Below are 23,144 nucleotides of genomic sequence, written 5' to 3'. Positions count from 1 at the left end.
AACTAAAACTATTTGACCCAGCTATTCCTCTTCTAAGTATCTTCCTGAATTAAAGATGTCATATCACAGTGATCTGTGTGTAGCCATGTTTATAGCAGTATAATTTGTAATAGCTAAATCTTGGAAGTGGCCATCAGCAGATGAATAGATAAAGAAAAAATAAAGAGCAAAATAAAAGGTAATAGGAAGTAGAGAGATAGATCATTCCCAGACGGGAAGGGGATTGAGAGATGGAGGGGCCGGGAAGGGGCAAATGGATATAGTGAGAGTAAGCAGGGTGGCGGTCTGCTTAGGATGAAGTGGTCAGTCCCTGGTCCATAGACAGGCACCTTGCATGGACTGTCCAGGCCTGTGCTCTGGGGCTGGATGACACTGTTCAAGGCCAGGGCACACTTACTGAGCGCCCACTTTATGTCTGTTGTGCCTTGTGTGCTTTTAGGATATAACAGGTTTTAAAACAGTATTCATGCTCTAAAGAAGCTCCCAGACTTGCAAGGAAAACAGAGAAATTATGCTGCATGATACAGGGTAGCACAGAATAAGAACGATCCACAAAGCACGTGTGGTAGGAGTGTTAAACTAACAAACTTTGAGAGGGTTGTTAAGACTTTGCAGGGACGGGGAGTTAGCACAGTGGCATAAGTGCCTGCCTGGCAAGTGCAGGATCCTGAGTTCAATCCCCGGTACCACACAAAGAAAAAGACCTTCAGAGTCAGGTTGTCCATAACCTTCCTTGAGTGGATGCCACCAGCAGGTTGGCCCTGTAGGTGGAGGGAACCCTTGAAGAGATGCTGCACTAGGCCCCAACAGCCTGAGATCCACTTCCTGTGGTGAAGAGTGGTGGAGTTCGGGGCTGCAGGATGCCTGGTAGGGTGGCACTGGGGCCCAGAGGCTGAGGTTAGACTCCTCTCTAAGTCTGAGGATGCTCTTGGCCGAGAGGAGGGGAAATATGAACAGAGCAAGAAGTAGCTCTGTGGTCCCTCCGTCTAAGCTGCCCTTTCTTTTCCTGCTCAGTTCCTTGAAGGAGCAGCTGCAGAAAGCCACTGAGGAGGAGGAAGCTCGGATGAAAGAGGAGGAGGGTCAGAGGCTGTCCCGGCTCCGAGCCCAGGTCCAGTCTAGTGTGGAAGCAGATGAGGAGCAGATCAGGTGAGAGCATATGGGGGCCTGTGCAGCTCGTGCAGGTGGCAGTCCAGAGCACGTCCCTACCCTGGTCTCTCTCCCAAGAGCTGAGCAGGAGGCGTCCCTGCAGAGGATAAGAGAAGAGCTCGAGGCCCTAGAAAAGGCTGAGAGGGACAGCTTGGAACAGAAAAGCAGGCAGCGGCTTGAACAACTCAGGGAAGAGCTAAAGGCCTCGGAGGAGCGAGCACGGGCTGCCTTGGAGACCCAGAAGGAAGAGGCTTTGCAGCACCTGAAGGAGCAGCTGGAAGGAGAGAGGAAAGAAGTGAGGGGCTCACTGGGGACCCCACTCAGCCTGGGCTGTGGGTGGGGCTGAGGCGGAGGCAGAGGAGGGGCACGCTTGAGTGCCAGGCGCAGTGGTGTCGTGTACAAGCAGTTCTACGAAACGGAGCTGTCTGTCTGGGCAGGGCTAACCCTGGGCTCCTTGGCCCAGCTTAAGACGTGGCAGATTCTAGTGGCTTCCAGGTCTGGCTGGACTAGAGGCAGCAGCTGGGCATTGCCAGTGGCACGGAGCCATCAGAGGCTTGTGGGGGCAATGTCCTGTGGCTGGGAAGGTGTCACAACTGACAGGACGTCCTCCAGGCCAGAACACTTGAGGTAAAGGCATCCTGTCCCTGTCCCTGTCCCTGAGGAGCAGCTGCAGTGCCTTTTGTCTCCTTGGTTTTCTCTGGTCTCAGAATGACAGGCCAGCACCTTGGAAGGGGCTTTGTCTTCTGTCCATACCTCTCCCTCTGGGGTGACGGGCTACCTCCAGGGTGGACACCACGACGCCAGGCAGGCCATGCAGAAATTTCTTCTCCTTTGGTGAGGAGTGAGACTGCACGATGGAGAAACTGCAGCAGGATGAGGGTGTTCGAGAGAGCACGCGGCGCCAGCCTCCCTGGCTTGGGTCTTATTCACAGTCAGTCCGCCCTCACTGTGGCTCACCCAGGGCCAGGCGTGCTGGCATGGCCCTCTGCTCTGGCCTTTGGGTTCTGTCCTCGTGCCGCTTGCAGTCCTTAAGGGGTTGAGCAATTTTAGAGCAACAGCGTGTACTGTGATTTCCCTTAGTCCCTTATCACAAGCAGGTTGGGGTGATCTTCCTGCCTCCGCCTTCCTCTGGTCATTGTCTGGCCAGTGTCCCTGCCCAGCTTCCCTCACAGGCCCTTTGCTGCCCCCAGGCTGTGGCGGCGTTGGAAATCGAGCACAGTGCTGAGCTGGGGCGGCTCCATGCCTCACTCGAGGCTAAGCACCGTGAGGTGAGGCTCAGTCCAGCACCTGTGATGCCCTCATGCTGGCCAGCAGGACAGCGCCCGTCCTCTGGCTACCAGGGCGCAAGCCTCCCTCTCCTTCCAGGCCCCTGGGAGGGGTGTGGGGGTCTGGGAGCAAGTCCCCATGTGGTGGCACTACTATGTCACTGGGCATCACACTGGTGCCTCCTCAGATGGTCTCTGGCCTCCAGAAGAAGATAGAGGAAGCTCAGCAGAAAGAGGCAGCTCGTCTTGAAGAGAACCTCGGGTGGGCAGAGCAGAGAGCTCACCAGAAGGCTCACCGGGTGGCTGAGTACGAGCAGGAGGTGAGTGCTGGGCGCAAGCTGCACCATGGCCCGAGTGCTCTGCTCTTGCTTGGCATGGCTCAGAGGGGCTGGCCCATGGGCCCTGTTTCCCCAGGAGCTGACACTGCCTGTGGGGAAGCGGGGTGGGGGAGGGGTGCGTGTGAGATGGGGTGGGGCGGGTGGGGGCTCTGGGGTGCCCTGCTCCTGCCCCCCTGAGTCCTGCAAGCTGCCTCCCGGCTGTGCATCTTGCAGCTCAGCAGCCTCCTGCGAGAGAAGCGACAGGAGGTGGAAAGGGAACATGAGAGAAAGCTGGACAAGATGAAGGAGGAGCACTGGCGAGCCCTGGCTGAGGCCCGAGAGCTGTATGAAGCTGAGGTAGCGCAACTGTGTCCCACACCTCTCTCCTCTCCTTCTCCACTTGCAGTGTGATGGAAGCAGCCTTGTGGTCAGGGCTTGTGGGGGATTTCCTCCCGGCACCCTCGCGGCTGTACTCTCTCAATGAAGAGGGGACAGCAGCTGACATACGGGCCTTGCGTTGTATGGCAGACCGTGCTGAGCTCTTTAGGTATCTCAACCCTTTGTCAAATCCTTGAAACAGCCTTGGGAAGTGTGTGCTGTCATCATCTCCACTTTAAAGAGGAGGCCACTCAGTCCTGGGGAGTGCAAGTCACTTTCCGAGATCATACCACTAACTAGGAAAGGACTGAAGGTTCCAGCACAGCTGTCCAACTCCAGAGCCCTCAGGTTTAGTCATTCCCACAGCAGGCCCTGAGGGCTAATGAAATTTCAGGACACCAAGTAGCAGACTGGCAAGAGCCAAACGATATTTAGATATTAGTGGCCCATCTTCGTCTTGGCCTTAAGGTGCGAATGTTCAGTTCTTAAGCGAACACGGGCTGGCTCCGTTCATTTGTGTTTGGGGTGAACAGCAGGTGGGGACTCTCAGTCCCCAGCTGGGCCCTGTGGGAGGCTTTTGGGCTCTTGCTCCAGTAACTGGAACTCTGGACTCTGCATTCTTCTGGGACAGCAATAATAGTTCCCTGATGAAATTAGGCCTCCTCCCTTTCCTGACCCCTCTGAGGACTAGTGGGAACCGGTCAATGAACTCTTCACTAAGGAGGAAGGCTGTCTGGCCAGCATCTGCTTCATTGGCTAGTGATGGGGGCAGGCAGGCTCCCTGAGGACTGGGACCGAGAGCTGTCATGGGATGCAGGGAATGACCCAGTTTTACCTGCGTTGAAGGGGCAGAGAAGACTGATTTGGGAGGTACCAGGGGTCCTGAAGTTTTCTACCTACAGTTCCTTGCACCTTTACAGGAGAGGAAGCAGCGGGCCGACCTCCTGGGGCATCTGACTGCAGAGCTGGAGCAGCTGCGGAGGACCCATGAGCGGGAGCTGGAGATGGCGAGGCAGGAGCAGGAGCAGCAGCTCGGGGACCTGCGGCGCCGGCACCAGGAGCAGGTGGAGGCCTGGGAAGAGCCCCCGTGTCCACCTTTGTGAGGATGGGGAAGTGCTGGGAGCGCAGAGCTGGCCGCAGCCGGATGGGGCCCTGGTGGCTTCAGGAGTGGGGGTCTTTCTCTGCCCGTATTTTGTTTCTTGAGACAGGCTCTTGCTGTGTAGTTCATGCTGCCCTCAAGCATGTGCTAGTCTTCCTGCCTCAGCTTCCTAAGTGCTGAGATTACAGGTGTGCACCACCACACCCAGCCATCTCTCTATCCATATTGAAGCTTGGGGCCTCTTTACTCTTTTTTTTTCTGAGCCAGGGAAAAATGCCCAGGACTAGAAGGTGAGGTTAGCCCTATAAGGCTTGGTGTTGGCATGTCTGCCTCTCTTATCCCCGCTGGGTGTCAGGGTGTCATCTGTTCCTGGGAGTCGGCTGGGGGACACGGAGAGGAAGCCAGCTTGAGCCCAGCCCAGAGGCTGTGCAGCAGTACGGTGGATTCTGGAACCTCCTCCTCTCCTCAGCTAATGCCTTACTCTTTCTCCACTTACATCCTCTCTCCACTGTACTCCTGGGCAGGAAAGGAAACTCCAGGACTCAGAGGTGGAACTTGAAACCAGAATGAAAGATGTCAGAGCTAGAATGGCTCAGCTGGATGTCCAGGTGAGGGGCTGGGGACGAGGCTGGCTCTGCAGGGGCCCTGAGGCAGCCTCCAGGGGAGGGCAGGCCCTACCCCTCGTATTGGGGTTGTGCAGCCAGCCCAGGGGCTCGTGTTTCTCCCAGGAGGAGACTGTGCGGAAGGAGAAGCAGCAGCTGCTTGATGTACAGAGGCAGGTTGCGCTGCAGAGTGAGGTTTGTCTGCCTCTCCTGTGCTCCCTTCTTTGCTGTTCCTTCACCCCTCCAGGCCCCCTTTTGTTCACCTGTGTGTCCAGGACTGTGGGCTCCAGGCTGTGAGGGCCAGTACTGCACAACTCAAGCCCCAGTGGGCCCTGAACTCGGGAGCCTCAGGGTGTGGGCTGTGCGGGCAGCTAGGAACTTTCAGACTCCTGAAACAGAGACAGTGGCTTCAGAGGCTCTGACTTCCCTGGTCGTTTGCTGGCTTCCCTTCTCTCAAGGGCTGGCTGTGTCTTGTCTTCTCCCGACTGTGTCTCCAGGTGTGTCTGTGTTTCCTTCCATCTCCAGGAAGCTACTGCCACCCAGCAGCACCTGGAAGAGGCAAAGAAAGAGCATGCCCACATGGTGGAGTCCAAGCGGCAGCTCCAGAGGGTCCTGGACGAGCTGCAGGCCCGCAAGCTGCAGCTGGAGTCCGAAGTGGATCTGCTGCAGGCGCAGAGTCAGAAGCTACAGAGACACCTCAGGTGGTGTGGCGCCCTGCACCGGGCCACCTGGCCAACCCCGCCTGCTTGTCCTCTGATACAGCTGCTCTCGGGCCCTGTCTCATCAGGGTCCAGTTAATAAGGAGAGGTGGGGGCCAGGCAGAGGGCTGTGTGTCTGCTGCGTTTTGCAGGAGTAGCATGTTGAGGCTGCGAAGAGCAGGATCCCTGTTGCACTGTTATGTCTCAGTCCCGCTTGGTGACTTTGATGGGAACGAGGGCGCGGAAATGGTCTTGATAGTGTGCTGCCTGGCCTGCTTCATCGCCTGACCCTGCCTCACATCCTTCCCCCCGCTCCCTTCCCCACCATAGCAGCCTGGAGGCTGAAGCTCAGAGGAGGCGGAACAGCTTGAGAGAGCTGGTGGTGGAGGAGAACAGTTCTGCCACGAAGTTTGAGCCAGATCTCCACATCGAGGACCTGAGGAAATCACTGGGCACAGTGAGCTGGGGCCTGGGTGGGGGCAGCAGGAGGGCGGGCTACCAGGAGGGCCCTGGTTCCACTCTCTTTGGGACCTGGCCTGGCCTCCTTTGCTTGTTCCCAGTCGCTGGCCCTCTCCACCATCTCCACCTGTAGGTAAGGAGTGCCCGGCAGCTGGCAGAGCCATTTCCTTGTCTGCCTACTGCGAGGGGCTTCAGGATCTCTTGAGCCTTCAGGGTGTGAGCTTTTGTGGCACTCAGTAGGTCTTTTCTTGTGTTCATAGAAGCAGACCCAAGAGGTATCTTCCCCTTTCTCCCAGAGTAAGGAGGAGACCATCTTGTCCTCGGACAGGTGAGTTTCCCAATCCTGCCTTATTTCAGGTTAGGGCAGTGGCTACCAGTGGGCTTGGCTGGGGAGTGATGGAGGATTCTTCTCTGCCATGCCAAGCAGCAGCCCGCTGTGACCCTTGACATGGCACGCTGGCGTCTGCTGACCTCTGCTTGCAGACCAGACTGCTGCAAGTGTCTGGCCATCTGTTCCCAGGCTCCAGGCACATCCCTTTCAGATCAGAGTGGAAGGACTCTTAGTCCCATGTGCCATGTGCTTAGGTATTTAACAGCGATGTCCCTGTGCCTGCCCAGCTGCTGATGAGCAGCTCCTGCGTGTGCTCAGGGTGGGCATTTGCTGAGAAAGTGGCCACGGGTCCCAGAGCAGCTTTCAAATCTTTGCTTTGCTCCTCCAATTCCTGCCTGTCCTCCCACAGCGTCCGGCACTACCTCTCTGCTGAAGGGTTGGCCGTCCGTAGTGCCAAGGAGTTCCTGGTGCGGCAGACACGCTCCATGAGGAGGCGGCAGACAGCCCTGAAAGCTGCCCAGCAGCACTGGCGGCAGGAGCTGGCCAGTTCCCAGGAGGAACCTGATGACCCACTGGACACCCAGGCCCTAGAAGATGTGCGAAAGAACCTGGAGGAGGTCAGGACCTAGAGGAGAGCGCTGACCCTGCAGCGGGAGGCCTAGGGTGCATGTGAACCTTCGTCCTGGGGGCTCCTGTGGAAAAGCTGCTTGGGCCTTGGGGTCACCCACATTCACATGGCCACACAGCATATGCAAACAAATGCCTTCTCTACTAGCAGATCATTTGAGCCTTGTGTGAGCTGTATATATAATGTGTGTGGTGGTATAGATTGAAAATCCTTTCAGCCAGCAGAGATTGTGTACGCATTCTAGAATCTGAAAAACTCCAGAATTGGAGCACTTCTGTTTCCAAGCATTTTGGATAAGACAGACTCACCCTGTATTCTTCCTCCCATTTTCTAGGTGAAGAGTAGGACTGAGGTTTAAGAATTTTCAAATCCAGTGCTTTGCTTTTCCCTGTGTAATGATAAAGAGTGGATTTGTAGAGGAACATCTTTTGGACACTGAGCTTGAAGACTGAGTTACTTCTCTGGTTGGCTTCTCTCAGCGTCATTTGTAGTGACAAGGATTGTTAGCCAGTGTTACAGCTCTTTGTACTTGTAGGGGTCTAGGCGGGGTGGGCTCTGAACTCTGATGGTGTGAGAACAGATGAGGTGCTTAGCTCTGTGGCCCCTGTGCCTGGCAAGGAGCAGCAGAGGGCAAGGGGCGGGTACAGCTTGGGGCTTCCAGGGTGTGTACGTGCTTCCTCCAGGGCCTGTGACTGCCCTTCTTAGACCCCTGAAAGATGTTGGCAATAAATACTTGGAGCAGTGATGACAACAGTCACCATTTTTGAGAATTTACAAGGTGCGGGCGGTGTTAAGCATACCCTGTACCATGTCTCCATTCTCTCAGACTGAGAGGTAATGTGTTCAAGACCACCCAGCCAGTCCGCTAGAGCTAGGGCTCCAGTTTCTGTGTGGGTGGCCTTTTCTCCACCCCTTCCTTCCTGGCTGTAGGAAACCAAGCACTTGGATGAGATGAAGTCAGCCATGCGGAAAGGCCACGACCTGCTGAAGAGGAAGGAGGAGAAGCTGAACCAGTTGGAGTCCTCTCTTCAGGAAGAGGTGTCTTCTGTGGCCACACAGCCCTGTATGGCTGCGGCCTCCCTGTTCTGTCCCCAGGACGGGGTTGAGTTGTTCCTGGGTCCTGAATTAGGGGGAGTTAGACCTCTAGGACTCAGAATTGGGTGTTGGCTGTGGACTTCTGGCTGAAAATGGCTATGGCTCTTGCTGTTTGATAAACATGGCTGGGTTTAGATAGTCCTATGCAGCGCTGGAGCCGCTTGTGAGCTCAGGTGGGGAAGGTCAAGGAATGATCTCTGCCCTGCCCTGATGCATTTCCTGAAGAGAGGTATGACCAGTGTGAGAATGGACATGGTCCCAGGTGTCCTTCCTTTCCCGGGGGCCATATACACTTTGCCTTGCATTCTAGGGGCTTGGATGTGGCATCAGTGAAGCTCAGGTGAAGACACTGCAGGGACAGCGCAGGGGAGAGAGCGGTGGGGTCCACCCGGTCCCAGCAGCCCTACTGCCTGCATTTCTGGCAATAGGGCTCTCAGGCTCACTTCCTCCCAAGGCAGTTTACATGGTATGCCTAGCAGAGCTCTGGGCCCCGAAGAGGCCAGTCACCAAGGCCTCAGGCCCAAGCAGCACAGGGGCAGCAGGGTAGGAAGCACACAGGAAGGGGCAGCACTAATGACTGCTTGTCCCACTAGGCCTCAGATGAAGACACTCCACGAGGGAGCCTTCTGCAAGGGAGCCCTGCCAAGAAGGTGGTGACCTTCGACCTCAGTGACACAGACGACCTGAGCAGTGAAAGCTCGGTGTCCTACCCCCTGCCTTATGGTGAGTGGTAGCAGCAGCAGGGACGGGAGGGACAAGACCTAGCCACAGCCCTCTTCCTTCAGCTGGTGGGGTGTGTGTGTGTGTGTGTGTGTGTGTGTGTGTGTGTGTGTGGCTGGTGTCTGGACTAGGTGGTGGGGAGGAGTGAAGCCCACCTGGGTCTGCAGTACCAGTACCAGCAGGATCAGGGACCCTTCTGGGTGCTGCCAGCTGTCCCTATACCCCTTTCTCCTCAGGCCTCTGGGAAGGCCATTTGCGTTCTCCTCTTGTGTCCTGCAGGTGAGCGGAAGGCTCCCTTCCTTCCCTCAGGGTCCTGGGCTTCTGCTCCAGGGTCTGCACTATCAGGACCACAGAAGACCTGCTGTCCTCTGTCCCTGTCATGAGGCTGAGGGGCAGCCACTGGGGGCTACAGTGCCAGATGGGTCTGGAATGTTCCAGGGCCTTGAACTTGGGTCTTTCCCCAGCATCTTCCCAGTGCTTGAAGCTGGGTCCTGCTTCTCTCCTTTCAGTTGCCCCGACCCCAAGTCCCGCCTTCCCCAACAAGATCCATTACCTGAGCAGCTCCCTGCAGCGGATCAGCAGCGAGCTCAATGGTGTCCTCAGCGTGCTGGGCAGCCTCAGTACTCAGCCACCACCGCCACTCTTCACGTCCTCGCCGTGCTCCAAGAGCACCTCCGTTCCTGCCTTCTCCTCCCTGAACAAGGCCTCAGCCTTGTCCCCTGCTGCGCCCATGTCCACCCAGTGGGCTTGGGACCCAGGGCAGGGCCCCAGGCTCTCCTCTTCCGTGGCTCAAACAGTGGACGACTTCCTGCTAGAGAAGTGGCGCAAGTATTTTCCCTGTAAGCTTCCTGCTGGGCCCTGGTCTGAGCTTCTCCCTCTTTCTTCCTTCTCTTCTACCCTCTTCTTCTGCTTTTCCTGTGTCTTTTTATTTTGCCTACCTCTCGCCCCTGCATCCGGCTTTGGTCCTGTGGCTCGTCTGTAGGTCCCTCGTGAAGATCTTGCTGGTGGCTGTGCAGCTTGAGCTGTTGTGGTCAGGATGGCTTCCACAGGCCTGCCTGCTGGGGGCCTTTATTCTGGATTCTAGAGTTGAGCAGAACCTGAAAGGTTACCATTGTCATTGTCATAACGACTACATCTTGTGCAGTCACTATGGGCCAGGCATTTAGTCCATACGATAGTTCCCTGTGGAGGAAGTTGTTTATCCCCATTTTATAAATGAGTGAGCCGAGATGGGTGAGGATAAGTGTGACCCTGGGTTTTTTTTTTTTTTTTTTTTTTAAATGTGTTTGGTGCAGGGTCTACAGGGTCTCACTACATAGATGCAGACTTATAGAGATTCTCCTGTTTTCAGCCTCCCAAGGGCTGGGATTACAGGTGCGCTGCCACGCCCAGTCGCCCCGTCTCAATTGCCATTTCAGTGGGCCCTGGGGGTGGGGCCAGCACGGCAGGCCAGGGATTGAACCCTGGGTTTTGACCCAATGTCTCAGACTTGAAGATTCTGCTGTGGGGAGCCATAAGCACATAGTCATTTGAGGAGAAGATACATAAAAAACAAAAATAAATAACCCCTCTTCTTTCTGCCCCAGACCGTATTTTTTTTCTCAACTCAAATTGAAAAACAAGCCCAGTATGGTGGCATAAGGCTATAATCCTAGAATTCAGGAGGATCACAGCTCAAGGCCAGCCTTAACTACATAGCAAGACCCTACCTAAAAAAAAAAAAAAAAAAAGAAAAATAAATTAAGTTTTAGGGATAAAATAGGATGAATCCTGTCTGTTACTTGAACTCTTGCTCCCCCCCTTTTCAGCTGGCATCCCCTTGCTCAGCAGCTGCCCTCCCCCTCTGGAGAACAGGCTGGGCTATATGTCTGCCAGGTAAGCCTCCTGGGGCTGGGTGGGACAATCAAGCAGCCCACATGCCCACTTGGGTAGCAGCATTTCTTTTTTCTTTTTTGGCGGAACCAGGGGTTGAACTCAGGCCCTAGCACTTGCCAGGCAAGCACGTATTCTACTGAGCCATCTCCCTGGCCCCAAAGCAGCACTTCTGAGAGGAGCAGACCTCGTGTCCTGTTGCCTCAGGAGGTCAGGCAGGGCCCTGGGCCGCAAGCTGCCCTTGCCTTGCCGGGTCTGAGGTGTCCTTGCACAGCCAGGGAGAAGTCAGGTCTTCACTGCTGAGGGTGGGCTGGGGTGGTTGGGGCAGGCTTGCCCAGCTGGCTCCTTGGGGACGCTGCCCTTGGCAGCCATGGGGAGAAATCTGCCCATGGAGGAGCCATGCATCCTGCCCCGTTCTGTGGCTCTTTCAGCCCTGGAATTTGGAGTTTGGCCTTTGTCTTTACTGTTGAGCTCTTTGTTTGTCTGCTTCCTCCATCTCTCTTCTTCCCTGAGTCTTGCTGAGCAACATCTGGAGTGAGAGGGACACCCCGTGGGGGTGACAGACGGGCAATTATTTAAACCTGTTATTAATTTCCCATTCATCTTATTCCTTGCCAGATGCCCCTCCTCCGCCTCAAGCCCCAGCCATCTCTTTAGGCCAGCTTGGGAGCTCAGTTGACGGGGAGCGTCTTGCTTTTGGCTGGTTAGGCAGCCATGGGAGCTTAGAGTGACGTCAGTAGCAAGTCCCCAGGAACAAGGCAGAGGGCAGCTGTCACCTTGCCCTGTGGAAACTGGTGCTTGTCTTTTTGTCTTTTTATTTGTTTGTCTTTTTAAAAACATGAGGTCCCACTTCCACAGTCAACATTCTTACTGAAAATCAAGATCAAGCGAGCTCTTGCCCTTCTGGGCCAGTCTTTCTGGAGGGGCAGTTTTGAGTTGCCCGAGAGATCCTGGTACAGAGAGGAAGAGGGGAGTGGCATGGTGGCCTCCAGTTGGCTCTGCCACCCCCTCCCCAGAGCCCTGCCCACTCTCATCCTCTCCCCACACTTCCCTCTCCTTCCCCTTCCCAGTGAGCAGCTCCGCCTCCTGCAGCGGCCCCATTCCAGAGTCCCCGAGATGGGCAGCACCAGCATCCAGGGCATGATTGAGGCCAACCGCAAGTGGCTGGACCGCTTCAAGAATGACCCCAAAGTGTATCCTTTTAGCGGGTCCCCAAGCTGCAGGGCCTGTGCTGTGCCTTTGCCTCCCTCTTGGCTTCTACCTGGGTGTGCTCAGCTGCCCAGAGTTTTCCTTCACCTGTGACCAGAAATCTCTTCTCCTCGGTCCCCAAGCCGTCAGCCACTTCAAACCTGCTGCAGCTGGGCCTGGACGAAAACAACGGACTGAACGTGTATCGCTACTGAGCCCCAAGATGGGCTTGGGAGCTGGCTCCTCCCCAGACCAAGTGCCTAAGCAGCTGCCTGCACTTTACTCTGACAGCGCACGCTCCTGTCCTCTGCTGCACCCCACTCAGGACTCTGAAGAATCTGGAGATGGGTGGAAAGGATGGGATGGTTGGAGAGTCAGCCACACTGTGACTGAGAACCTGATTCTGGGCTGAGATGTGTGGACTCACATGAGCCTGTGCATGAACTTGACAGTAATGAGGAGTGTGGCCACTGAGGACCTTCAGAGACCTAGACCCCTTTGAGAGGAAGGGTGGTATTCATAGAGCTGCCTTGGAGCCAGGGATTCCCTCAGGAGTGGGGTTGGTCCGTGGACCGGCAGGGCCCTGCTAGGGTTCACTGCCCAGGACAAAGCCTCCCAGTATGTTTGTGCCCTGGGACCTGGCTCTTCTGGGCCAGTGTCTATTTAATACCTCAGTCTTGTGAGATCAGTTCCTTCCTCTTCCCTTTATTCTTGAATGTCTCCTTTCTGAAATATTGCAGCTTTCTTTTTGACTATCTCAGGACTGGGCTGTGCTATGCAGAGCCCTGCTGGAAGTTGGAGGCTGGCCCCAGGACATTGGCCTCTTTGGGTCTGCCAGCACTGTGCTGCTTCAGGGCTGTTGGGCGTGTCCTCCCTGGGGCTCCTCCCAGTTAATATCTCAGGTCTCATGCCCACTTTTCCAGGAAGCTGGAAGCCACAGGAAAGGATGGATGGCTTCTGGCCCTCATCACAGTTTCTCTTTTCCCAGACACCTTGGGTGCAATCATGGCCTTGTTTCCATCTCCCTTTCCACCTGTGCCAGCCCTGTCAGATCCCAGAAGTTGACATGAGGGCTGGGCTAGTTCCAGTCATTGGCAGGGAGGGTCGTGTACAGGCAGAGCTGCCACCCTGCTGGCACGGCTTCCTGCAGGCCCACTGCCTCTGCCCATTATTGGGTTCCTGTGGGCCTGCATGGAATGTTTTCTGACATCTGTTCTGTTGTTTAAACAAAATGCCCCATTTTTAAATCTTGAAAGCTATGAGGTGGCCCTTGCTCCCCCGACCTATAGAAACCAACTCTCACTGTCCCACCCTCATTTGTTTGCCGTAGAAAAAGACCTGAAGATCCAGCGGGTTTTCACCCGCTCCGATATTTTCTAGGCAGAACCTGCTACACGCATAAAAGTCTTCTGTTTGGCACAGCCGGTGTGCTTTGGGAATAGCTCATGCGATACGACCCGCTCTGGCGACGGTCCTGTGTTTTCTGCATCAATTAAATCTTTGCAGGTCCATTTTCTACCAGACAGTTCTGTGGATGTCTCTCCTCTGGAGGCTTTTGCCTCCTTCCTCTTGAGAAGGGAGGGAGGGAAGATACTCGTAGTCATGGAACCCCTCCCCGGTATGTGATTTAATCATCACCGTGACTTTGGTGTCGGTACTGACTTAGGTATTTTCTGCTCCAGTTTTTATGGATGAGGGGAGATCTAGGATCAGAGCCTGTTAAGTGCTTGGGGCCCTAGTAAAGTATAGAACCCCACACCCTGTCCCTGCCGCCCCAGAGCACCCGCACTCACTCTGGGGAGAGTCGGTACCCTCTCCGCCTCTCTTTGCCCCTGCCCGCTTCCTGCCTACCAGCTGGAGACCCCGAGAGCCATTTCCCTAGGGTCAGCGGGCTTCTCTGTCATGCAGACAAATGTGCCATAAGCCGCCTCTCCCCCAGGTCCTAAGCTGGCAGGTATGTTTTGTTTTCTGTCCCCCCCCCCGGGGGGGGGTATGAGGGGCGGCTTAGGCTTCCCTACAGTAACTTGTCTCCCATTCATAGCAACAGCATTGCTAGGATAGCCACCTGAGGGGGCCGTGTTCCCGGATGTGCACGCAGAAACTGACACAAAGAGAGAATTTACAGAACTCAGCCCAGCATGCACGCTGCTTTGTATGAAGGAAGGAAGGGAACTAGTAGCTGTTGAAGCCCTCCCACGGGCCAGGTGCTTTGCATGTGTTCTTGCCTGGACTCTCAGCTGTATGAAGCTGCTATTCTCTAGTCTCGAGAAGCTGACTCATAGGAACTCAAGGTCACACAGCTCAAGCCTGGGATTTGACTCCAGAGCCGTGTCTCTGAAAGTTGAGTTCTGCTGCTCTTGGTCCCTGCTTTGCGTCTTCTGTCTTCCTCCTGTCTCGAAGCTCAGTCCTGGGCAGCTTAGCCTGAAGGTCTGGGTTCCAGGCAGCAAAAGGCTCCCAGCTGGGGAAGCAAAATCTTCCTGAGCCAAGGTTTGCTAAGGAAGTTTTCCAAGACTCCAAAATTGTTCCATCCTTCCTCATGGATTTCAGAGTTTAGCCAGGAGACTAAAATCATAGACTTCTGCAGCCGAATGGGGCTGATTTATGTAATTGGACTGCTACTAAAAACACAGGGGCTGGGGACAAGGCTCAGTGGTGCAGCGTGTGTTTAGTGTGTGCGAGGTCTGGCTCCATCCCCAGCACCGCCCTCCCCGAACACCACAAACCCGGTAGCTTTTAACAGCAGAAATTTGTTTCTCATTGCCTGGAGGCTGGAAGCCTAAGAATAAGGTGCTGGCAAATTTGGTATGTGGTAAGTGCCCGCTTTCTGCTCCTAGATCGTGCCTTCTGGCTGTGCCTCTCTTGGAAGCGGGGTAAAGCTGTGTTCTCTTTGTTTTGTTTTTTTATTTTATTTATTTATTTATATTTTTATTTTTTCCCATAATTTTATTGATAAACAAGCTGTGTTCTCTTTGGTCTATGATTATTATTGGTGCTAGAGATGGAACCCAAGGCCTCATGCATGCTGGGTAATGTCTACCACTGAGCTGTACCCAGTCCCCTTTAGCTCCTTATATGGGCACTAATCCTATTTATGAGGGCCCCACTATATCGTCTAATTATACATGACATGGGGACTGCATTTCAGTGCAAGTTGGAGAGGGACACAAAAGTTCAGTCTGTAGCTGTACAGATCACTTACTCAATCCACTTGTGGTTTTTTTTTTTTTTTTAATATGTATTTGGTACAGAGTCTACAGGGCCTCACTACATAGATCGGCCTCGTAGTAATTCTGTTTTCAGCCTCCCATGCACTGGGATTATAGGCGTGTACCACTGTACCCAATTTCAGTCTCCATTTCAGCACGCCTTGGGGGCAGGGCTGGCATGGCACACCAGGGATCGAACCCAGGTCACTGCACTCTGCCTGAGCAGGCGCTTTATCCACTTGTGTTTAGCAGCATGGCCTAGCGAGGCTGCGTGAGTTGCCCCAAGTTGCACAGTCAGTGTGTGGCGGAGGTGGGTCCAGAACCCAAGAGGCCCGACTGCCCAGCTTGGGGCCCGAGGACAGTTTCTCTTTTTAAAGGATATTTATTTTGAATAGGCCATATGTTCACATGGCTTAGTATTCAAATGGCTTAAAAGTCACTCTGTCCGTGAGCCATCTGGTGCTTCTCCTTGAAGGTAACACACAGCATCAGTAACTTCTGGAGATTTTATGCAAATCTGACCAAAAACCCCACCTTTGTTCCTCTTTGCTTTTCTGTTTGGGTGTGGATCATTAGTAACATGGCATCAGATGATTTCCCCAAATTCTGTATTTCTGTTGTGAGATGTTCATAGCTATGCTTGTACAGCGTGTGTGTGTGTGTGTGTGTGTGTGTGTGTGTGTGTCTGTGTGTGACGGTGGTGCTAGGAATGGAGCCCATGGACTCGTGTGTGCTAGGTGAGTGCTCTGCTGCCAAGCCATGTCCCCAACCCCTCACAAACCCTTCCACACAACATAGCTATGTAGGGTGTCTTGGCTACTGTTCTTGTTGCTTAGAATAAAGACCCCAAACCCAAAAGTTAAAGGAGGAAAGATTAATTTTGTCTCACAATTTATAGAGGTTTTGGCACAGAGTTGGCTGGCTCTGCGGCACAGTAGCATGGCACAGGGCCTTGCAGAGGAGCAAGTTCATAACACGGTAGGCAGCAGGCCTGCTTTATCACATCCTCAGTCCACATTCACATACGCTAATCCTGCCACGTTTAAAACTCCCCACCTGTGGCTGCATGAGGGTTTGGGGGGACATCTAGATACAAGCCATAACAGCGTGTGGAGAAATAACCCTGGCCTCAGGATGCCCCACTTTGCTTTTGTTTCTGCCATTTTTATGTTCTGTCACTTTTCTGGTCCCAGAGCTTCCCTGGTCAAACCCTGAATCCCACCATCCAGGGATGAAGCTGGTGAATACCTCAGATGTACACCTCTGAGGAGCTGCCTAGAGGGTGGAGTTGGGTTGGCCTTGTGGAGAGGAAGGCTGGAGGGCACTACTGGTTTCACTTGCAGCCCTTTCTTGGGGTGGGGATGATGGTTGAAGTATGGAGGGCCTGCTGTCACTGTCTTGGTGAATTGGAAAGTCCCATTTCCATTTTTCTCTTGAATCTCACCAATGGCCCCCGTCTGCCTCTCCCAGGGAATTTGCCCCGACCGTGTCTCACAGGCTACGAGCGAAGGGAGAAGAGCAGCCCTAACACAGACAGGACAGGCCTGCCCTTCTCCATTCACCTTAGTTTCAGAACTTAAGGATGCACTGGAGACATTGAAACAGCCTTGCCTCATGTGAGACATTGCTGCTGTTCTGGAAGGAAATTTGCTGGTAGCCTGTGTCCTGAGCCTGCCCACATCAGGGTAGAGCTGGGGAGGTGGCAGACTTTCCAAGTGTGAGTCTTCATAATTTAGAATCTGCCAACTTTTATCAGGTGAAAGGAGAGGAGAAGGCTACAGGACAGGCACAGTGTAGCTCTCAGCTCCTTCATAGGTGGGAAGTCAGTCTGATGCTGGGTGGAAATGCAGCTCTTGTCTTTGGTGTCACCTTGCATTGTTTCTGTCAAGCTCATCACTCCAAGATTGCCACTGCTTTAGAAGACCTAGTGGCATCTCTTGCAAGAGTCTAGGAGGCCTTTGGTGGCCCAGGCAGGCAAACCTTGGATCCTCCAAATGGTTTCTCTGGGAGGGTCCTCTGCCTGGAATGCCTGATGGCTGCTCTTCCTTCCCGGGGTCCTTGGGCCCTTGAGGCTAGTGGGATGTTAGGGGAACCTTGCAATGCATCTCTCTATCTCTGTCCCTGTCTCTGTCTCTGTCTTTGTCCTTGTCCCTATCTCTCTGTCTCTCTGTCTCTGTCTCTCTCTCTGTCTCTCTGTCTCTCTGTCTCTGTCTCTCTCTCTGTCTCTCTGTCTCTCTGTCTCTTTGTCTCTCTCTGTCTTTCTCTGTCTCGGTCTGTCTCTGTCTTCCCCCCATCTCTGTTTCCATCTCTCTCGGTCTGTCTCTCTCTCTTTCTCTGTCTCTGTCTCTGTCTCTCTCTATGTCTGTCTGTCTGTCTCTCTCTATGAGACCTTTGACAAGGTCTTGCTGTGTAGTTCAGTTTGGCCTCACAGTCACCACAGACCTGCCTCAGCCTCCTACATGCTGGGGCTACACACCTGGGTACCCAGGGCTTCTTGAGATGGAATCCAGGGTGACAAATTGCAGGGCTGCTGTGGAGATGCTGGCACTTGAGTTTATGACAAATGGAATAGGCTCTGGGATGGAGCACTGGCCATAGTTTGATGTAGGCAAGGCTGGGACAAGATGGGCTAGGAGGAGGGATCGCACCCATCTTCCTTGGGTGGGCCAGATCAGCTACTTAGTTTCCTCACTTCTTTGTTTGCTCTTTCAAGCGCTGTATCACTTTCATTCATCCAGGATGTTTCCCCTCAGCCCTGCCCTCTTAATGAGACAGGAGGACTAGATCTGGATCATTGGGGTGATTGCTCCCGAGTGGGAGAACACTACTGGACTCATTAATTGGCCCAGCAGTTGCCCTCCCTGCAGCACCCTTAGACGGTGTGGGGAGTCTTCTGTCTGTGGGTGTGCAATGTGGCGGGGAGGGGCAGGCCCAGCCCCAGAAAGCAGGGTCAGCTCAGCTATGGGAGGAAGCTTGCCAGGGGATCGTGCCCTCTAGCCCCGGCCACTCTCTGGTGACCAGTCACCCTGCAGGGCTACTGCTGGGGCCTACGGTTGGGAATGGGCAAAGGTAGGAGGTGGAGCGAGGACTTTCTTAGGTACCCTGTGAGCGAGGGAGGCAAGTCTGGCTCTGAGTGTCTATTTTGTGCCCCTGAAAGACCTGGGTTCAGCTTCTGGCTGCCATTCCAGTGGGGCAGCTTTGGGATCCTTCTCACTCGGCTGTTTCCTCATTTGTACAATGGAACTGAAAACCCGTCACGCTGAGAGGACTTGTGGAATGACCCGTGTCAGGTACCTCCTGGAGGGAGTGCTTTACAAGTTGCTGAGGGCTGTGGAAGTGCAGGTTACCCATCCGGTGCTTGAATGCTTCAAGGACAGGGTGCTCACTACACAAAGCAGCCGCTCATTCTGCCTCTGGGTACCTGAGCTCCTCCCCAGGGAGTCTGCTTCCTGCCCTGAACTCACACAGGAGAAAGAAACCATTCTTCTCTCTTCAGCCCCATCTCCTAGTGGAGAAAGCAGGCCTGTGGCCACAGTAGCATCCACTGGGCTGCAGCTGGAAGGAGGGCGACTGGGGACAGTGCCTGGGCGCCCGTTCAGGAGGGGAGGGAGAAAGGGGGCCTCGGCAAGGTGGAAGCTGACTTACAGCTTGCTGCTCCTGCGACTCACCAGTGGACCTTCTGTGCTTTAGACAAGAAGACAGCCTGGTATCTTCATCTGAGGGCAGCATCATGCCTGTTCCCTTGCCTCAGCCTGTGGTACCCAGCAGGCTGCGACATACACAGTAGGCTTCTGTGAGTCGCAGAGTCTCCTCTGGTATGGCTGCCTGCCATTCCCTGCCTGCTGTCCAGGGCCCTTCCCCGTAGGCTCCTGCGGCCTGCTGTCCTGTCCCCTGCCATCTCTGTCCCCCATGGCAAAGCCTGGCGAGGCTCCACAGTGACCAGATCCAGGCCCCAGAGGTCTGTGGTCAGGTGGAGCCATGGCAACCCCTTGCCGCCCCCAAACCCACTCAGTGACCTGCTCTTCTCTAATCCCAGATCTCTTTGGAGTCCCAGGGCCTGAGGCATGGGGAAGAGGGTTGGCGGGAGTTGCTTCGGGGCCGAGTCACATGGCCGGGAGGGAGGGACTGCGCTCTACAGGTCTGCAGTGTGTGAGTTCCGCTGCATTACACACCTGTGGTCTGCTCCCGGGCTCATGGGTGTGTACCTGGTGGGAGGCTCGGGCCTGGCCTTTGGATCACATGTTGGTGGCCAGGCAGCTGCAGCTCTGGCTGGTGGCAGCCGCTCAGGGAGTTGAGCCCAGATGTGTCACCCAGAGGCCACATGGAGTGTCTTGGTGTCACCAAGGTGCTGGTGGGGCCAGTGAATAGGGTGGAACTGCTGTGTGATACTCCACTGTCTCCTCCTCCTTGTCCTTGTTTCACTAGTCACCATTCACCCGTGTGCATCTAACATGCCGTGTTCCTAAGGAGTCAGGCACTGTCCTGGGTGTACAGGAAAGAGTGTAAGTGTTCTCTGTGCTCAGAGACCATGTGTGCCAGACTGGAAAAACATGAGGCTTGTGGGCCGGGAGGGGTGGTGGTACCCCGCCTTCTGGGTGGGGAATAGGAGCTGGCAGTCCACTGACACAGTCTGCTGACACAGTGCCTGGGAGCTGGCAAGAGCCTTCCTGCTGCATCATAACATAACAGGGCATCTACCTGGGAAGACAGAGCGAGTGTGCCAGCCTGGATCTGCCCTTTCTAAGGCTGCCAGGGCCGTCATGCCCCCTCCCGCCTCATCTAATCTTAGTGATCACCCAAAGGCACCACCTTCAAATGTCACTAATATATGACTGGGGATTAAGTTTCCAACACATGAAGCTTCGGGTGACCCATTCAAGCCACAGTAGGCGGAATGCGTGTGAGGGCAGATAGGCCTTGCTGATGGCAGAAGAAGCGCGGAACTGGATGGTGACCTGCACGGGGTGACCGCAGAGGCCTCTCTGATCCCTGAGGTTAGTGTCTGAATTCGGAGACACTAAAGCAAGCAGGGGCGACTTCCGAGGGAGCTGTCCTGGGAGGACTGTGGGAGGAAGGATGGAACCTGCATGAGGGCCCAAGCCCAGCCGGCCTGCTCTCACTTCCCTTGTACGGATTGCAGACGCCTTCTCTCCTCTGAGCCCCCCAGTGGCTGTTCCCCAACCTTTTGTCTGCCCTGGAATCTAACTGGTAGGTGAAGGAGAGGAGGCATGGGGAGAGATGCTTGAACCTAGAGCAGCAAGCGAGATTTCCATGGACAGCTAAGCTCGCTTTCATTTTCTGTATAAGTTAAACCAGTGCCAACTATCATGAATTCCCAGCTATCATGTTACCAGTTTATCTGTGGCACACAGAAAGTCCAGTTGGCATGGTGGGGGTAGAAAGGCCTCTGCTCTGACAGTTATACAGGGGCCCTGCCTTCTCCAGTAAGTGGCTTCCAGGCACACCTCAGGCACTGACATCCATCTAGGAGGAGAGGGCAGGGCAGGGCTATGCAGGTGTTTAGGAGCCAGGCTGAAAGTTGCAGGTGCTGGGCCGGGGAGCTAGCTCAGCAGAATAAGTGCTTGCCTGGCAAGCGCAGGGTCTAGAGTTCAACCCCGGGACCACAGGTGCTATGTCCGCCACGTTTCACTGGCCCATGCTCCTTCTCACAACCTCATCTAGAAGTCAGCGGGCCTAGAACTATCCTGTGGTTAGGGCAGTCACTTCCCGGCAACAACTGTGCATGTGAGCAGATAAACACGGCGTTGTCTAATGTCCTGCATACCGCCAGGCTTCTCTCGTTAGGTCTGTAACAGTTTGCACCCAGGCCCATGAGCCAAAGGGCCTTTGCATCTCTGGGGCCTACTCAGCACCAGGCCATCCATCAGAAGTGCTCCGGGATATTCAGTGATGTCATCGGAGTATCCAGAATACTTGCATATCATCTCAACTTGTTAAAAATACAGATGTGTGGTGGAACATAGCTTGGCACTTCCTCCAAATTGTCATGTAATCCGGCAAATGTACTTCAGAATATCAACATAAAAGAATTAAAAATAAACAGCCTCAGATGCCTATTATATACCCATGCTCACAGCAGCATTATTCATAAACATCAAAAGATGGAAACAAACCGAAGAATGTCCATCAGCTGATGAGTGGGGAAGCAAAATGTGGGTAATTCAATGGTATACTATTTGTCCATAAACATAAATTTGATATCTGCTGCAGCGGGTGAAGATTGAAGATGTGCTAAGTAAAACACGTAGGACATGAAAGGACAGCTACTGGGTGGCTACAGTCATACAAGGCATTTAGGCAAATGCATGGAGACAGAAAGTAAAACGGGGATTTCCAGAGGCTGGAGATGAGGAAGTAGGGGGGTTGTTGATGGGTCAGAGTATGGATGGTGCGGAGTTATGGGGTGCAGCCCTTCTGTTTGCGATGATGAGAAGTTCTTAACATGGATAGTGGCAGTAGTTACAGAATAAGGTGAATCTGCTTTAAGGTGCTGAGTTTTACAGTTTAAAAAAATGAGGTGGGCACAGTAGTGCAAGCCTGTAATCCCAGCACTCTGGAAGACTGGACGCTTGAAAGTCTAAGCCCAGCCTGGGAAACTTAGTGATTTAGTGGCTCAAAATAAAAAAGGAGGAAAAGGGCTGAGGATTAGCTCAGTGTGAAGGCTCTAGGTTCAATCTCCAGTGTGGAAAAACAGATTATGGTATGACTATTTTACCATGATAGGAATACAAATGCGTGTGAAGAAGCTCCGAGTAGGTTTAGGATTGGGGAGCTGTGGGCTTCTGTATTTTTAAATGAGCCCCTCGGGTGGGTGTGACTGTAGAGCCGAGCTTCCAACCGATCGACCGACTGGGGAGTCGTCTAGCTCTGCTTGTAGGCAGGTGGAAAGAGCTTGAATGTGCGTGGACCTCCCTGGGGAGGCTGCCGAGATGCACCTTCTGGGTCCGTGAGGCTGGGGTCGGGCCTGGGATCTCACAGTGACGCTGGTGCGGCTGGCCTGCGGACCACATTTTGAGCACTAGAGCTTTCAACATGGCCTTGTTCGTGGTGAACACCTTAGAGACCCAGATAGGGGCAGGTGGCTCTTTAAGATTGGTCCAGATTGAGTTCGCTGGTCATGAGCTGGGCATGCAAGGTGATGTCGCCACTGTTGGGGGCCGGGGAGGCAGGCTCTTAGGGCATGGCCTGGCTGCTGACAGTTGTGGACTGGCCTCACAGGGATTTTATACAACATACTTGAGGAAACCAGCTCTTGGGAGATCACTGCATGGGTTCACTTGGTACCCTTCAGCCCCCTGACATTTATCTCACCCAGAAAGGAAGGCTAGGACCTGGACTGGCCTGGATTGCACCCATCAGTGAAGCAGTTATTTTCAGAAATGAGTTTACCCCATAAGTATGAGTATAATGCTTCCCTGACCTTTGAGAAACTCACTTGAGTTCTCCCTCCTGGGCTGTGAAGTAGCTTCCCCTGCATTCGTGATGGCATGCACAGTCCTTCCCTCACGTTACTTTTATTTTTGACTTGTTCATTTTTTTGCTGGGCCCTGACTTCCCTGTTTTCCACTGGAGGCTTTTGGCTTGGAGCCAGCCTCATTTCACTTCTTCATTCTTTTCCAAAGCAAGGGCACGAACTTGGAGAGGGAGAAAGAGAGATGGATGGTCTTTTGCGGGGAGATACCCAGCTCCTCAGACTCTGGGCAGACACTACAGCAAAGAGCAGAGGTTCTGTTGCTTTATGAATTGGCTTATGGGTGTAGTTCAGAGAGGTGGGCTTCTGGGTTATCTAAGGAATATATTGTTTAGAGATTATTTTATTTTTAAAAAATGTATTTGGTTGGTACAGGGTCTCGCTATGCAGCTCGAACTCATAGTGATCCTCCTGTTTTCAGCCTCCCCAGTGCTGAGATTACAGGCTTGCACTACTATGCCCAGACTCTGTGGCCAGCTCAGCCTGTCCTAGGGGTGGGGTGGGCATGGCATGTGGTGCCAGGGATTGAACTGTGGTCCCTGAGCTTGTCTAAACAGGGGCTTAGTCAGCTGAGCTATCTTGCAAGCTCCTAGTTTAGAGATTATTAGTAAATAAAACCACTGGATTTTGTATAAGACTGGCTGAATT

General features: G+C 53.9%; 1 protein-coding gene across 9 annotated transcripts in view; it reads left to right on the top strand.

The window, feature by feature from the left end:
* The window catches only part of Cep164 (centrosomal protein 164), a 78,227-nt gene extending 63,450 nt beyond the window's left edge, over positions 1-14,777 (top strand). For 6 of the 9 annotated variants that reach the window (XM_023721149.1, XM_023721153.1, XM_023721152.1 and 3 more), the window contains 18 exons: positions 1,015-1,146; positions 1,225-1,441; positions 2,337-2,414; positions 2,600-2,731; positions 2,963-3,085; positions 4,027-4,170; positions 4,730-4,813; positions 4,934-5,002; positions 5,333-5,508; positions 5,836-5,962; positions 6,225-6,292; positions 6,705-6,912; positions 7,854-7,961; positions 8,612-8,741; positions 9,248-9,577; positions 10,547-10,613; positions 11,681-11,803; positions 11,917-14,776. In XM_023721149.1, the coding sequence (XP_023576917.1) occupies positions 1,015-1,146; positions 1,225-1,441; positions 2,337-2,414; positions 2,600-2,731; positions 2,963-3,085; positions 4,027-4,170; positions 4,730-4,813; positions 4,934-5,002; positions 5,333-5,508; positions 5,836-5,962; positions 6,225-6,292; positions 6,705-6,912; positions 7,854-7,961; positions 8,612-8,741; positions 9,248-9,577; positions 10,547-10,613; positions 11,681-11,803; positions 11,917-12,013 (2,413 nt within the window). In that variant the 3' untranslated portion in view covers positions 12,014-14,776. Of the gene's footprint in view, positions 1-1,014; positions 1,147-1,224; positions 1,442-2,336; positions 2,415-2,599; positions 2,732-2,962; positions 3,086-4,026; positions 4,171-4,729; positions 4,814-4,933; positions 5,003-5,332; positions 5,509-5,835; positions 5,963-6,224; positions 6,293-6,704; positions 6,913-7,853; positions 7,962-8,611; positions 8,742-9,247; positions 9,578-10,546; positions 10,614-11,680; positions 11,804-11,916 lie in introns of all 9 variants that reach the window. The other 3 variants (XM_023721148.1, XM_023721154.1, XM_023721150.1) reach the window with 3 other exon arrangements.
* The last annotated feature ends 8,367 nt before the right edge of the window (positions 14,778-23,144 follow it).

Source organism: Octodon degus, unplaced genomic scaffold, assembly GCF_000260255.1.
Source record: "Octodon degus isolate 3935 unplaced genomic scaffold, OctDeg1.0 scaffold00080, whole genome shotgun sequence".
Taxonomy (NCBI): Eukaryota; Metazoa; Chordata; class Mammalia; order Rodentia; family Octodontidae; genus Octodon; species Octodon degus.
Note: the sequence above shows the minus strand (reverse complement) of the source record. Positions and strands in the feature narration are given on the sequence as shown.